We start from the raw sequence: 14396 nt of genomic DNA, 5'->3' as shown, positions 1-14396 counted from the left end.
ATCTTGTTCTCTTTATTGATGGATGATGCACAGAGAACTGGTGTTCTTGATGTTCAGAGAAAGTATATTTGCATTAAATTGGAGATGAACAGCCCGAATGAATAATAATTTGTGATTCGGGGTAAATTTTCCAGAGTGTATTTAATCCTAGGATGAGGACAGTTGATTTTTGTCTAAATACTTGCACTTCATAATATTTCCATATTATGAAAATGTCTGGTGGTTTATACATTGGTTATTTATAACTTATTTTTTAAGGAAATTACAATGTATGCTAATATATTAACTAAAATAAATTTATTTAATACTTCCAATATTTCGGCAAAATCAAATTGCAATCATCAGGAGTACTATATAATGTGATATATGCACTCAGGCACTGCACCAAGTAGAGAGACTGAAGCATATCAACTGAGAGTAAATCTGAAGTCCTAAATATCACTCTCCCTCCTCCCAGTAGGTTAAATTGGACTTCCTTAGCTGTTGGGTATACAGAGGATGAGAGCTTCCCAAATTTGGGGCAGCTTCATGCTACCAAATTTGTTGAAGTTTGGGTAGTTTCTTAAGTCAGAAGCAGATTAAAAAACTACCCAAACTTCAATAAATTTGGTAGCATGAAGCACTCATCCTCTGTATACCCAACAGCTAAGGAAGTCCAATTTAGTCCGCTAGGGGTGGAGGAGTGCTATTTAGGACTTGAGATTTACTCGCAGCTGACATGCTTCAGCCTCTCTCTCTCTCTCTCTCTCTCTCTCTCTGTTTATATTTGCTGCAATGGAGTACAGTGGCCTTCTTTCAGCATATCCTATGATGGGTGTCTAAAGCATGGTTATCAAGTCCTGAGTGGCTATAGTGATGAAAATGGATATAGTCCTTATGTTCAGCAATTCTGATGTTGGTTGTCCTGCTTGTTTGGCCATAGTAGGATAGTTTACAACTGTAAGGGACCTAGTAAAAATCTGGCAGGTTTAGTGACTGTGGCTTGTCTTTGAAATGGATAAAGGATGCTTATTTTTTATAATGTGCCTTGGATATATTGAATGATGATAGCTTTCATATAAACTCTGTTCTGGGAAGGGGGAGATAGTATGTGATTTGTGGTGTTTTTTTGTTATGGTAGGAATTATAGCAATTGGCTAAGAAGGTTTTGTGAATGCGGTCAAGTTCCATGGAGAGGGTACTATTATCATAATTAATTTTACCTTGTTATATAAAGTTCTAATAATCCCATACTGTTTTATTTTATTTTATTTTATTTTTTGCAACTGAATGTATCTACCAGTGTATATGGATTTTCTGTAAACAGACAATGCCATGGATCCATCACACAGTTGTGTAATTGAAGTGTCTAGGAAGGGGGAGACTTTTTTTTTTTTTAACATGATCTGAATCCTAGGATTTTAATTGTTTAGATGTGTTAAAAATATGTTGAGAGCATCCAGGCCATGTTGCCAAGTGGAGAACACATCATCAACAAAGAGTAGCCAAGTAGTGAGTCTGTGTGTGACAGAGTTAAAAGCTTTCTCTTCAAAAGTTTCCATGAAATAATTAGAAAATTTATAAACAGAGGGGACAGCCATGGGTTTTCCACTCTCCCCCCCCCCTCCTCCGAATTACTTCACGGAAACTTTTGGTGAGAAAGCTTTAGAAATTTTAGAAAAACAAAGAATTATTAAAATAAAGAAAAAAGTTGTGAATTGAAACTTTTTTGCTTAACGCATTTCGAAATGGTGCTTTGATTACAAGTTAACCAAGTTGGCATAGTATGAAAGCTGGGAACTAGTATTTGACTAGCCGTGTGCCAAACCAAAGGTAGAGAGGGGAGGAAAATGCAGAATAGAGACTATTGAATGGAATAAAGAGGAAGGTAACAAAAATAAACTGGATAAAGAGGAAGCTGAATGGAATAATTTGATGATGCTCTGCTAGTGAATTTTGGAATAAACTATTCAATTTGGCAAGTATGAAAACAAAACTGATGTTTCTTAAAGCAGCATAAATAAGGAAGATGATATTAGAATGGGGGGCGGTGAAATCACTAAGAGCAAGTTATGTGAAAACAGGTTGCCAGGGTGCTGTAGAAAGAAAGGATGAGGTAAGATTATTTTAGAGTTTGAATCCAACAAGGCTTTTCTTTCAAACCCATGAGCAACTTTTTATAATATAATACACTCATGTCAAATTGTAATGAATTGCTTTCTTGTATAATAATACCTGTGGAGTATCCATAACTATAGAATAGTTAAAAATAATATATATATATATATATATATATATATATATATATATATATATAAAAATTACAATTTATTTACAATTATGGATAACAATTTCCCACACTTTTGGAATAGTGAGACAGTCATTACAATTGAGGTTAGGTTGATTAAGTAGGACTTCAGTGCTTTCTTTGTATAAACATTCATGTTTATATATGGATCTATGCAGCAGCTTGGTTTTCGAATCTATGTTGTTCCAGGCCAGATTTGTGAGGTTTGATAATCAAATAATCTGGGATAATCTGATAATGAGACCAGAACAGATCATAAGATCTGTTCTGGTCTCATTTTTAATCTAATATTCCTGATTTGAGGTCTTTTGTTTTTAAATTTTAGGCCTCATTTGAAATAAATGTTATAATCATATCAATGCATTCATTTAGCTCAATTAACTTTACACATATATACAATAAGCACAACATATGTAATGGAAAATATTTTTTTTAAAAAATGTGCTTTTCTCACAACATAATTTTATTAACAAAATAAACCAATAATTACAAACATAAAAATTAAAATTGGTACAATCTAATTAAATACTGTAGTGCATCTATACATCTTATTCTTCCAACACCTTAAGTAGCTGTGCAATATAGTATTGTCCTAAGCTTATTTTCAGCTCACAACATAAATTAGCTTAGTATAATTAAATGCTTGAAAATTTTAAGTAGCAAAAATGCTTTTTAATACTGTTATTTAAAACATACAAAAATGCAAAGACAAGTGAAAGACTAGATAATGTGACAGAGTGCATTGTAAAATAATTAAAATTAGTTAAAAATAAAATATATTTAAGAGATTACAATTTACTTACAATTAAGAATAACAATTTCCCACACTTTTGGAATAATGAGGCAGTCGTTACAATTGAGATTAGGTTGATTAAGTAGGACTTCAGCACTTTCTCTGTATAAATGTTCATGTTTATATATGAGTCTATGCAGCAGCTTGGTGTTTTTCCATCATATGCTATAGTTAGTGTTTTCAATTCCATATTGTTCCTGACTAGATTTGTGAGGTTTGATAATCCGGATGTGATCTTGACGTTCAGAGATACATTTATTTACAGATCTTCCTGTTTGTCCATAGTAAGACAAGTTGCACAAACATGGCATTTGCTATATGCCAGGTAGCATCATTGGTGATAGTTTGCCTTTTGGGGAAAGTAGCAGGTTATGAATTTGGTTGATGGGTTTATAGGTAGCAATGAATTGATATTTTTTCATAATTCTTGCCACACATTCAGATGCCTTCAGTATAGGGTATAAGAGTCCTGTGGGCATCTTATCTGGGTTGCTGTATAGGAGAGTGGTTAATTATTCTTTAGATTATTCCATTTAGTAAGGCTGTTTCTTTGATAATTTCCAGTTCTTGTTTTAGAGATTCTTCAGAACAGATCTTGTGTGTTCTTGATACTAGAGATTTTATGATGCCACATTTTTGATATGGCTGATGTATGTGGATATAACAACCTAAAAAAGTTGATTTTCAGTAGATGGAAATGGATCCATCTTTCTTAATCTCTTATATATAGTTTATTTTTAACTAATTTTAATTATTTTCAGCCCAATAGTTTTAATGCGTGTGCTCCACTGTTTCTTTATTCAATTCCTTATTGTTGTTTGCTGTTTGTACTGATGATATCTTACAATACGTAAGATGAAATATTTACATAATAAATTTATTTTTACTGTGGTATTTTGTGTTATTCAATAGTTTTGTAATGAATTTAGATAGAAAACCAAGCTAACCTCAGAGTATGTGCAAACCTATGATAGGTCAAAATTAAATAAAACTACTTGGAAATAGAAAAAATAAATACCTGAACAGTGAAATTGAGACTTAGCTAGATATGAAGAGCATCAGTTGAAAGCTTGACTTGAAATGCTACAGTTTAATGATTTTCTAGAATTTTTATTCCACTGGAAAGTTGAATGGAAGTTCCAGTATGCCTACAAAGAAAAGCTATAACAAATGAGGGTAGATGAATGGAGAACAAAGAAAAAGGAGAGGAAAGACAAAGGTGAAGTGTTCAGCCTTTTTCTCTTTGGAACAGTTAGAGATCTGCACAGTGACCTGAATAAAAGTCAAGCAATTCAAGAAAAGGGATTAGAGAGATATGGAAGAAAAAAAGGAAGATTATAGTTGTGGGATAAGGAAGAGATTAGGTGATGGATAGGAATGTATTGATTAATTAGAGGATTTTACAAAGTACCAAACATCTGAAGCATTGGTTGGGGTCTTTGAGATGATAGAATTTTTTAGTAGTTTTATTGCAACTGATTTATTTATTAAAAGCTTTCCTAATTGTCATTGCTTTGTCAATATCTATTGACAGTATTATCATTCATTGGCTAAAATGTAGCTAACCAATTCAGAGCTGCTGCTTTAATTATAGTGATACATTAATGTTGTAACTGGGATAATGATTTAATATGGAAACCCTGCTCTACAGACCAAATATGGGACTTTCAAGCCACTTCAGATCGTCAGTAAGTAAGTGCTGGTGGTCTCTCATATCAGATAATGACAACATCTACTACTAAAATGATAATATTTAAGCTGTGCTTTGTTTCTTTGAAAGTAAAAACCAGGGAGAACTTACTGTTTTTGAAAAACTGGGAATTTTCATATATGGGAATTGATGTTTTTTTGCTACATTTGAGCAGGTGTCAAATTTAAGGCATTTTGAATTTCTTGATCATGGTAGCTATCAATTTCATCTTCATCGAGCAGACTGGATTCCTTATCATGTGGAACATTTGTGAATTTGCCTGTGGGTTAATTCTTAAATTCTGGGAGAGGCTTAATGGAGTGAAACAGCACTAAAAAAGGATTAAAAATGTTATTTAATTCTTCCAATATTTCAGTTAGTATTTCATGTCAGTTACTGATACATCCTCGGGGATTATAATATGATACTTGTAACACACACACAAAGGCAACACAAAACTAAGTGAAACGCATGGAAGAATGACTACAGTCATAAGTAAATGGGACACTTGTTGTGGCTTAGGATGTAAACTGGACTCTCGAAGTATTGGTGTTTCCCATATTTTGGGAAGTTTAATGCAACCATATTTATTTAGATTAAGTAGATATTTGAGAGCAGCTGCAGATTCAGAAAATAACCTGATTGACCCATATGGTCAATCAGGCCTTTCAGACCATCCTTTAGATACAATTCATAGAATCAATTGGAAAAAGGCTACCATGCTCGATTTCAGTAAATTTAAATGAGAAAGACTATTTTTGGAATCTGCAGCTACTCTTAAAAATCAACCTAATATAAATAAATATGGTTGGATTAAATTTCCCAAAATATGGAAAACATTAATACTTCAAGATAATACCAGTTTACATTCTAGACTGCCAACTAGTGCCCACAGAGGATGTCCTACCTAGTCAGACTCTAGTCTTTTATGACGTGTTTCACCTAGTTTTGTGTTGCCTTTTGTGTGTGTGTTACATGTCTCATATTGTAATCCCTAATGATATTTCAGTGACTGAGATGAAATATTAGAAGAATTAAATAACATTTTAAATCCTTTTTTAGTGCCGTTGCACTCTCCATTAAGTCTCTAACATGAGTTGTGGATCTGTGGAGGCAGCCCTTTGAATTGGTAATAAGAAACTTATTACGAAGAAACTGTCTTTAATTTACGAATTTGATGATTTTTTTTTTTTTTTTTTAAATTCCATTTTCCAAATTATTCCATAAAGACCTTTTTCTTTTTGGCTACTGCAGACAATTGGTTGCGAGTTTATTATTAAATGGAAAATTATATGTGTATTCTTTAAACATTCTTTAAAAATTACATTAATTTTTAAAACTGTTTTACCTGGATGAAAATTCATTGGCAGATTACAATCTAAAGAGAAATTAAAGTTTATGAAACAAAAGTTTTCTCTTGACTTTCTAATGAAGATGTAAATATTATCTCTTGAGACAGTTTTTACATCATGAGAAAATATCCTGTTGAATTAGTATTTCTAATATTTTAGTGCAATTTTTAGAATGACATAAACACAGAAATGTGATTCATTCTAAATTAAAGCTTATTGCAGATAAGTCAGTTTGTGATTAGCTGGTCTTATACATAAGGCAGTTAGTCTTGATGGAAATGAATAATATACATTTGAATTAATTTGCATAATAATAACTTAAATATTTCCTGAGACAGAAATCAGTAACTTCCTTGCTTTACCTAGTGCTAGTGGTTTGCCATACAAGTAAAACAAGTACTAGATATTAGTAATGCATGTGATGATAATGTTTCATCATAAATGAAGTCCTATTCCCAGATCATCATTATTATTTTATTGTGATGTTAGTGATCTGTTATAAATTATTTTAGAAAATTTCTTTTAAAATGTCTTGTTTTTCAAACCTTCTTTCCAGCTATTTGCAGAATTAAATGAACTGGAATAATGCTTTGAAGTACCAGGTGGCAACACTGCAGGCAGTAGAGGGCGTTTTCTTGGCATAATGTAGATCTCTCATTATGAGATATATTTATAAGAAAATGTCATTATTAACTACTTTTTCATTATCTATTAAAATCTGTTGCTGTTGCTGTAACTTTATAGCATTTTATTCTTATTTAGGGTTTCCCAGCTGAGTTTTCTATGTATTTAAATTATTGCCGTGGTTTGCGGTTTGAGGAAGCTCCTGATTATATGTATTTACGTCAGTTGTTTCGTATTCTGTTTCGCACATTAAGTTTCCAGTATGATTACACGTTTGATTGGACTATGCTAAAGCAGAAAGCAGCAGCTTCAGCTACTGGAGGTAGTGGAACCTCTCAAGCTGTTGCAACTTCAGGTGAGTAAAAATTTATTATGTATTTTAACTTGGCAAAAGCAAAATTTAAGATGAGTACTTGTAAACTGCTTGTAAAGTCAACTCTCACTGTAGCAAACAGTTATAACTGACTTACAAAAGTTCCATAAATACAATGCTATTCAAAAGAAAATTTGCTGTAATAAGCTACACATTATAACAAAATGTTCATGTCTCTATGAATTTTCTATAGTGAAGAGCTGACTGTATTTTCTGATGTAACCTTAAATTATGACTCGCTGTTTATTTTAAATGATGCTATTTTTGATTTTTATAATCCTCCTGATTTTCTAACTATTGAAAACTTCAGTTTTCTTCGAAGTAGATGTACTCTCTTATATGCAAAACATTATTACACATCTTAATCACATCATAAACATTTATAGACTGGATTAGACTGTCACATGTCTATGTACCTTGTCTGTTCTAGGCTATATGATAAAAGTAGGTAGTGGTAGTTGACTCTCACTACAAACAGACTGCCGAAAAGTCCCAGGTAAACCCTATTACACCAGTGCTATGCTAAGAAAATTCGCCATAGCAAACTTTGCACTATAACAAACTATTCATTTGTTTCCCAATAAGTTCTCTGTAGTGAGAGTCAACTGTACTGAGAGATTGTGTGCATAATGAAGCACAGTATTATAATCAGCATCATAGTCATGTAGTGCAAGTATCCAAGGAACTGTAATCCCTGTTTTAATGATACTTTAATGGTTCTAGATTGTACCAGGAATGGTCAGTGAAAAGAAAATCAAAGGCAGTCATCAGACTAGAGACAGCTTTTTGAAAGGTTGATGCAGTTTCCAAAAATTATGCAATTATTATTGCATGAGTACCTCCATGGAGTCCTAAGACTCATCATGGGAGATCCAAACTATCGACACAACATCTATAGTACCTCTTCTTGAAACTGTTAACAAAGCACTCACAACTGAATCATGCAACCTATTCCATTCATTCAACACTCTCCAAGTGGTGAATGAATGGAAAAGAGGTCACCCAACTTCCAGGAGTGACCTCTTGTTCTTCCCCCCCCCCCTCCTAGCTAACTGCTGAAACATTTCTCTGCATCAACCCTATAAAATTCTGTAACTTCAATGTTTCTATCATATCCCCCTTTTTTGACCTATCATCCAACTTTTGCAATCCGTAAACCCCCTCAATCCATTATCATAGTAAGCATTCTACAGATCACTTGGTTACCTACCTTTGGATCCTCTGCACCACTTCCTCATCCCCAAGAAATCCAGGTGACCAGACCTGAGTACAGTAATCAAGATGTGGTCGTAACAAGGCTTTATAAAGAGGAATGATAACTCCCTTATTTCTGTTTGTTAGTGTGCTCTTTAATAACCAAGTAATCCTGTAAGCTTGTAATCCTTGACCACTGACTGGTCAACCCTGACCTCTTTACAATGTGCTCTTTAATGTTACCCCTAAATCCCTGGCTTCATCGATTTCAATTGATACAGTTCTCTCAATGTGGTACACAGTTTATAATCTTTGTATCCCAAAATGCATAACTTTACGCTTTTCCGTGACCCATCAACTGATAATGGGGACACCTCTGCTTCCCCCTCAGGAAGATAAAACAATCAATATACTGAGTATCCTAGATGGAGTGTAATTTGACAGTGATTTAGTTATTTTTCTAGAAGAAGAAGATATGATAGATACTGGTTGTCCACAATTCTCAAAAAGACTAATGAAAACAAAACCACTCATCATAGGAAGCCACCAGCAAGAAATAATGGAAAAGTTCCTATGATAGAATTGTCATGGATTCTGACACAACATAGACAACATCAAGGCTCTTTTGCAGAAGTATAAATGAATATGCTTTTGCCACAAACATACCGGAAGCCGAGTGATGATCCAGTTTTCCACAGTGTTACCATTATTCGTAAGGACAGGACAAGGGATGAATTCTGCCCACAGAGGCGTTGCCATCCTTGTGGGAAACCATACATCCTTCCAACAAATCCCAATTAACACCAGCCTAGATGCATTTGCTATAAGATTCTTGGTCCAAAATATAATAAAAGTATGCTGCATCTACCTCCCCCTGCTGCAGATTTTTCTCAAAATGACCTTGATGATGTCATATCACAGTTACCATCCCACTTACTTTTAATGGAGAATTTAAATGGGCATAAAACTCTGTGGTAATACTTGAACAAACATCAGAGGAAGAGTTGTTGAGCATATGTTCAAAAACAATCTGTTTTTCCTCTCTCTCTCTCTCTCTTTCTTTTTTTTAGCATATTGGGGGGGGGGGGGGATACAAGAAATTATTGAACAAAAGTATATACAGACTGACTGACAGTTCAGTTAACCAGTCACTGGCACTATCTTGAAGTAAATTCCTGAGGTCTTCAGGGAAGGAGTATGGAGCAGTCATCAGTGATATGGTGCATAGTGTACACAGCACCACACATGCAAAAGGGTGACTGTAAAATTCTCCACAGATATAATAAGTAGGCACAGTGGGTCCAGTCCTAAATCTGTTTAGCTAACTCCAGAGGTGTCGAGAGATTGAATGTTGGATCTGTGATCAGGTACTTGTTTGTAGTTCATTCCAGAGTTTTCTCCACCAGTCCTGAGACCATCATCTAGTAGTTCCATAATCCATCTTGATGTATAATAAGATATATGGTATTTCTGATTTTCTTTATTTCTTTGATGATAGCTTCTTCTCTTCTGAAGCATGGTTTAGTCATTGTTTAGTTACGCCCTTTATGTTTTTATGTTAAGCTGTCCACGAGAGTCATGTGGTGACTTCAGCTCCAAACTGGCAAACAATACTCTGCAGCAGGGAAGACTAGAGCCATGGCTGCTGTTCCAAGAGTCAAGGCATTACAGTCCCAAGTTGTGCCTGTCAGCTTGTTTATGATGTTGTTCCTGGCAGATATCTTTAACTTAGTTTTTTCCAAATGTTTTCGGTAAGTTAGACTATGGTCAAGTGTGACACCAAGGTAACAAGGATTACTTTCATGTAAGGTAAGGTACTGCAGAGTCCTGTTGCAGAAGTTTAGTTTTAGTTTTCTATGAGCCTCATAGTTATTTAGTGGTAAGACGAAACAGCAGTTTTGCTGGGATTAGGAGATAGGCTTTCAAAGTAATTCTGTAGTAACAGATTTTGCTCAGTGTTTCCTTAAGGCCTTGGAAGGTACTGTCTTGGGTGGCGATGGCTGTGTCATTAGCGTAGATAAACTTATGACTAGCTGTTGGGGGGATATTGTTATTATTTCTGTATTTCATATTTCTCAACCCTGCTTTGTCTTTGTTTGCTCTTTTCTTATACTTTATGAACGGTCGACTGCTGCCATTTATTTATTTTTACTAGATCTTGTGTTCTCATGCTCTGTAGTCTAACAAATTTATTTGTTTTATGACTGTGTCAGTTACAGTCGAGATTGTAAAATTTTAAACTAAAGACAAAGGAGATATTGTTAGCATTCCCAGCTTGTGTTATTCTTTACCTTTAATTAGTCGTGGTTTGATTATTGATCACTTAAACTTAATCTTATGCAGGTTCGAAGTTTTCGGGATGGTGTGTTGACAGAATCAGTCCAGCGTGTTGTTCACAAACCATTTAAGTAAATCAAAAGGCATTATTTACACAGTTTGATTCATATTAACATATGTATATATATAATTGCATTACAATTCTTTGTTATTTTCAATTCTTCCTGATTCAAACTTAGTTCTAATTTTATTTCTTTAAAGCTAATTCACAATCTAGAATATCCTGCCAGTCATATATACACAAACTGACAATAAAGCATACCTTGAGTAAGCTTAATTCTGTATCAATTTACATTATCTTATTGTACCCATAAAGAGACACACTTGGTACATTCTTGTTCGGAATTATCACATACATAGCACTTACAATTCTTGTTCAACACTGCCTTTTACATGAATCTTTTGTTCACACGGACATGCTCCCCTTTTGTCCTTTTTTCCTTCTGCTGGCTCATTCTTGATTTCTCACCAAATTTCTTCTTTGTTCGAGTCATCGATTATTCTATGCCCTTTAGGACCCTTACCATGGAAGCATCGTGCAGCTCTTTTTTTTTTAGTGAGACGTCCCGACAGTTGACACTATTCTTCCCATGATGGCGGAAACAGGTAAGTGAAGATTGAGGACCCTAAGACTTGCGATGCTCCTCTTTCGATTACCGCCAGTGGATGTCACATAGTGGAGGACCCAGGTAGAATATTCAGAAACCTAAGACCTACGACGCTTCTCTTTCGGTTACTGACAATGGATCTTGTGGCGGTGGACCCAGGTAAGAGAAGGTGAAACCTTACGACAAAGTCCTTCTCAACATTTTGCCTTATAAAGGTCCAGACTTCCATTGTACGCATCTCTTCCACACATGGTCATGTATGGACATCCGAACATGATGACATCATAGTTCGCACATCTTTTGAAATTGCCATCTATGGACATGAGTTAACAGCATTATGTAATACTGTTAACTCATGGTTAAATTATTACAGATACAAGATTGTTACAGATTAAATTATTACAAATAAAAATTGACATATCTTTAAGAATGTAAAAAAGAACATGATAAGTTACATAGTAACATATCATGAGAGATTTTACAATATCACTTGTGTAGAATAAGTCTAGAATAAGGTTGAATAAGGCTGGGTAAGGACAGATCCTTGGCATTTATTGTATAGAATGGCAATCCCTCCTGTAGGATAAATGTTCTGCTAAAATAGAGAGCCAAAAGGCTTCGCTTTGGCAGTGCAAAATTATATAAATTAGGTGAATATTAAATCCAACATCATTTCAAAGCCAAAATTCAGAAACTATAAAAGTTTCGTGCAAATATTGACCAGAGAGCTTGTGGGAATACACTTGCCGCCATAGTATGAGTTGCTCTAGTCAAACCTTATAGTAGCCACAAATGCTCAAAGCACCCATATATTTGCCCCCCTATTGGTTCATTTTGATAAGGTTTCACTGGTCTGATAGCTGTTTCAAACTCATTGGTTTACATCAGAGACCAGGCAGAAACCTAAGAGAGCAAAAACTCTCAATACTTAGGAACTCGAAGCGGCTGAGAGATGTATTTACTAAAATAAAGAACCAGAAGGCTTCACTTCAGTGATGCAAAATTATATAAATTAAGTGGATATTAAATCCAATATCATTTCAAAGTCAAATACAGAAACTATAAAAGTTTCATGTGAAAATATCCACTTTCACTAAAATATATCAGCTTCCACCACTACCAAAGGTGCATAATATATTCACAAATTTCTCTTCAGGCAATATATAAAGTCTAGAACTACACAACATTTGATGTTCCTGTGAATTCAACACTTGCTCTTTCAGTTATGGAAGTTACACTTTGATGTATCTTTCTGTTGGATTCCAAGCCATGTTGGGATGTAGGGAAACGAGGCTGCAGATACTGCAGTGAGGTCAGCAAATTTCTGAAACATCCACCATCTGCCTGGACCATACGCAGATTATTGGCAGATAATCAGACAAAAACTCCTCTCCTAGTGTCAATTGTTCTGAAACAGAGAGAATAATAACAAATTAAGCCTGAAATTAAATTATGGCATCTGACCTGCACAGGGTTCGAATAGAGGAAATTGTTCTTGCTCAGCTCTGCATAAGTCAGAGTCATCTCACCCACTCCGTCCTTCTGAGGGAAGGAGTGGGTGAGATGTGTGAGTTTTGTGATTCTGAACTATCCATCACTTATATTTTAATCATGCCCTCATTTTTCCAACAAGCACAGTCATTATTTTAGCCACTTTTATAATCTGACTGTCTGAGCTCTACACATTTAGGCAGATTTTATCAGACTCATCAGCTGTCAGCCTGTTTTTACAGTGTGTTAATCTATGCCACCTTATATAAAGTATATATTTTTTTAGTTTAAGTTATTATTGTAAATGATTTTTTAAAAAAAAAAACACTCGGATTTGATGTAGATTTTGTGAATTTTAATATTTTTTATACTTTTTCGTCTGTTTTATATGCATCTTTTACATTTGTTTTTCTACACTGATTTTGTTGTCTTACTTATTTATTAAATAATGTGCTTCTAAGAAATGTGTCATTCATGATTTTTTGTTATTATTTCAAGTTTTTAGACCTTATTTATTACATATTTTTGGTGCAGTATGACCATAGCTGTCCTTGTTCCATTAAACTCAAAAACAAACAAGACTTTTTTATAAATATAGTTATCTGATAAATTTATATATTAAATAAGTGAAATTCTGCCATTACATACTTTTTTCATTGCTTCTGTTTAAACAGGTGGCCGTTAAAATTTCATCAAAGTATTGTTTGGCAATAGTTGAATATTCGCATAAACTAGAAAAAAGTTATCCAGTTGTTACTGGTATAGTAAAGGAATTTCATATGGAGACAAGAATTTTAAAAGAAGAGGAAGAAGAATTAATCATTGAAGTTGTCTGCATTTGCATCCTAAACATGTGAGGATACAACATCTAAGTCATTGTCGATATAAATGAAATGCTTTACGTGCATCTGCTTCAGAAACAGCCACTGTGTGAAGAGCAGTATTCTGCTTCTGGTTGTAATGAAGAAAGCAATCAGGAAATAGTCAGTGCTTTCTGGTAATGCTGTTTGCCATTTTGTACATGGTGCAAATCATTGTTCATACACTGTAAATGGCTTGAGAATTCACTATCAGTGTTGCTCAAGCTGCTCCATATATATATTCCTCTGCAGTTAGTTGTGAATCTTGTTAACTCTTGATATTGTTGTTTTTGAATGCAAGTTTGTCAGCAGTCGGCAGGCTTTTTAAAGACTTAATACAATAGTAGTATTATGAGTAATCTTCATATTCAGTATTATAAGTACTGTTTTATCTGGTCTTGTCTTTCACTTGTTTGTACAAAAGTTTGTTTATTACATTAATGTATTTGTATTGTTTTGGTTTAGCAATTCATTTCTTTATTTTTAAATCATGTAAGCATTCTTTTTTCATGATATTTGTGTTTCTCTGCTGTTCTTGCATAAAGTACTTCATATTTTTATAACTATTATATTCTATGAAATGGTATTGAAATTTTTTTCTGATTATCATTTATAATTTTGATATAATTTTAATTTTTTCTTTTTTTCGTTTTTTATCCTGTATGACTTATGTATTAAAAAATGTACAGATTTCAATTCAAAAAGAAAGCAATGCATTAATAATAATTACAATGGGAGTCCAAAAACATTTTGGACTAACTTTTTAAAAACTGGTTTTAGTGTACTT

The 14396-nt window shown here is 33.9% G+C and overlaps 1 protein-coding gene across 1 annotated transcript in view; it reads left to right on the top strand.

Moving 5' to 3' along the window:
* LOC150106418 (casein kinase I-like) overlaps positions 1-13542 on the top strand; it is a 144172-nt gene extending 130630 nt beyond the window's left edge. Inside the window, exons 7-8 of the mRNA XM_090392435.1 lie at positions 6885-7101; positions 13424-13542. Coding sequence (XP_090248561.1) covers positions 6885-7101; positions 13424-13434 — 228 coding nt within the window. The 3' untranslated portion in view covers positions 13435-13542. The remainder of the gene's footprint in view (positions 1-6884; positions 7102-13423) is intronic.
* Positions 13543-14396: the final 854 nt, after the last annotated feature.

This window comes from Typopeltis vanoorti, chromosome 5 (assembly GCF_054136105.1).
Source record: "Typopeltis vanoorti isolate ZY-2024b chromosome 5, IOZ_Tvanoo_1.0, whole genome shotgun sequence".
NCBI lineage: Eukaryota > Metazoa > Arthropoda > Arachnida > Uropygi > Thelyphonidae > Typopeltis > Typopeltis vanoorti.
Note: the sequence above shows the minus strand (reverse complement) of the source record. Positions and strands in the feature narration are given on the sequence as shown.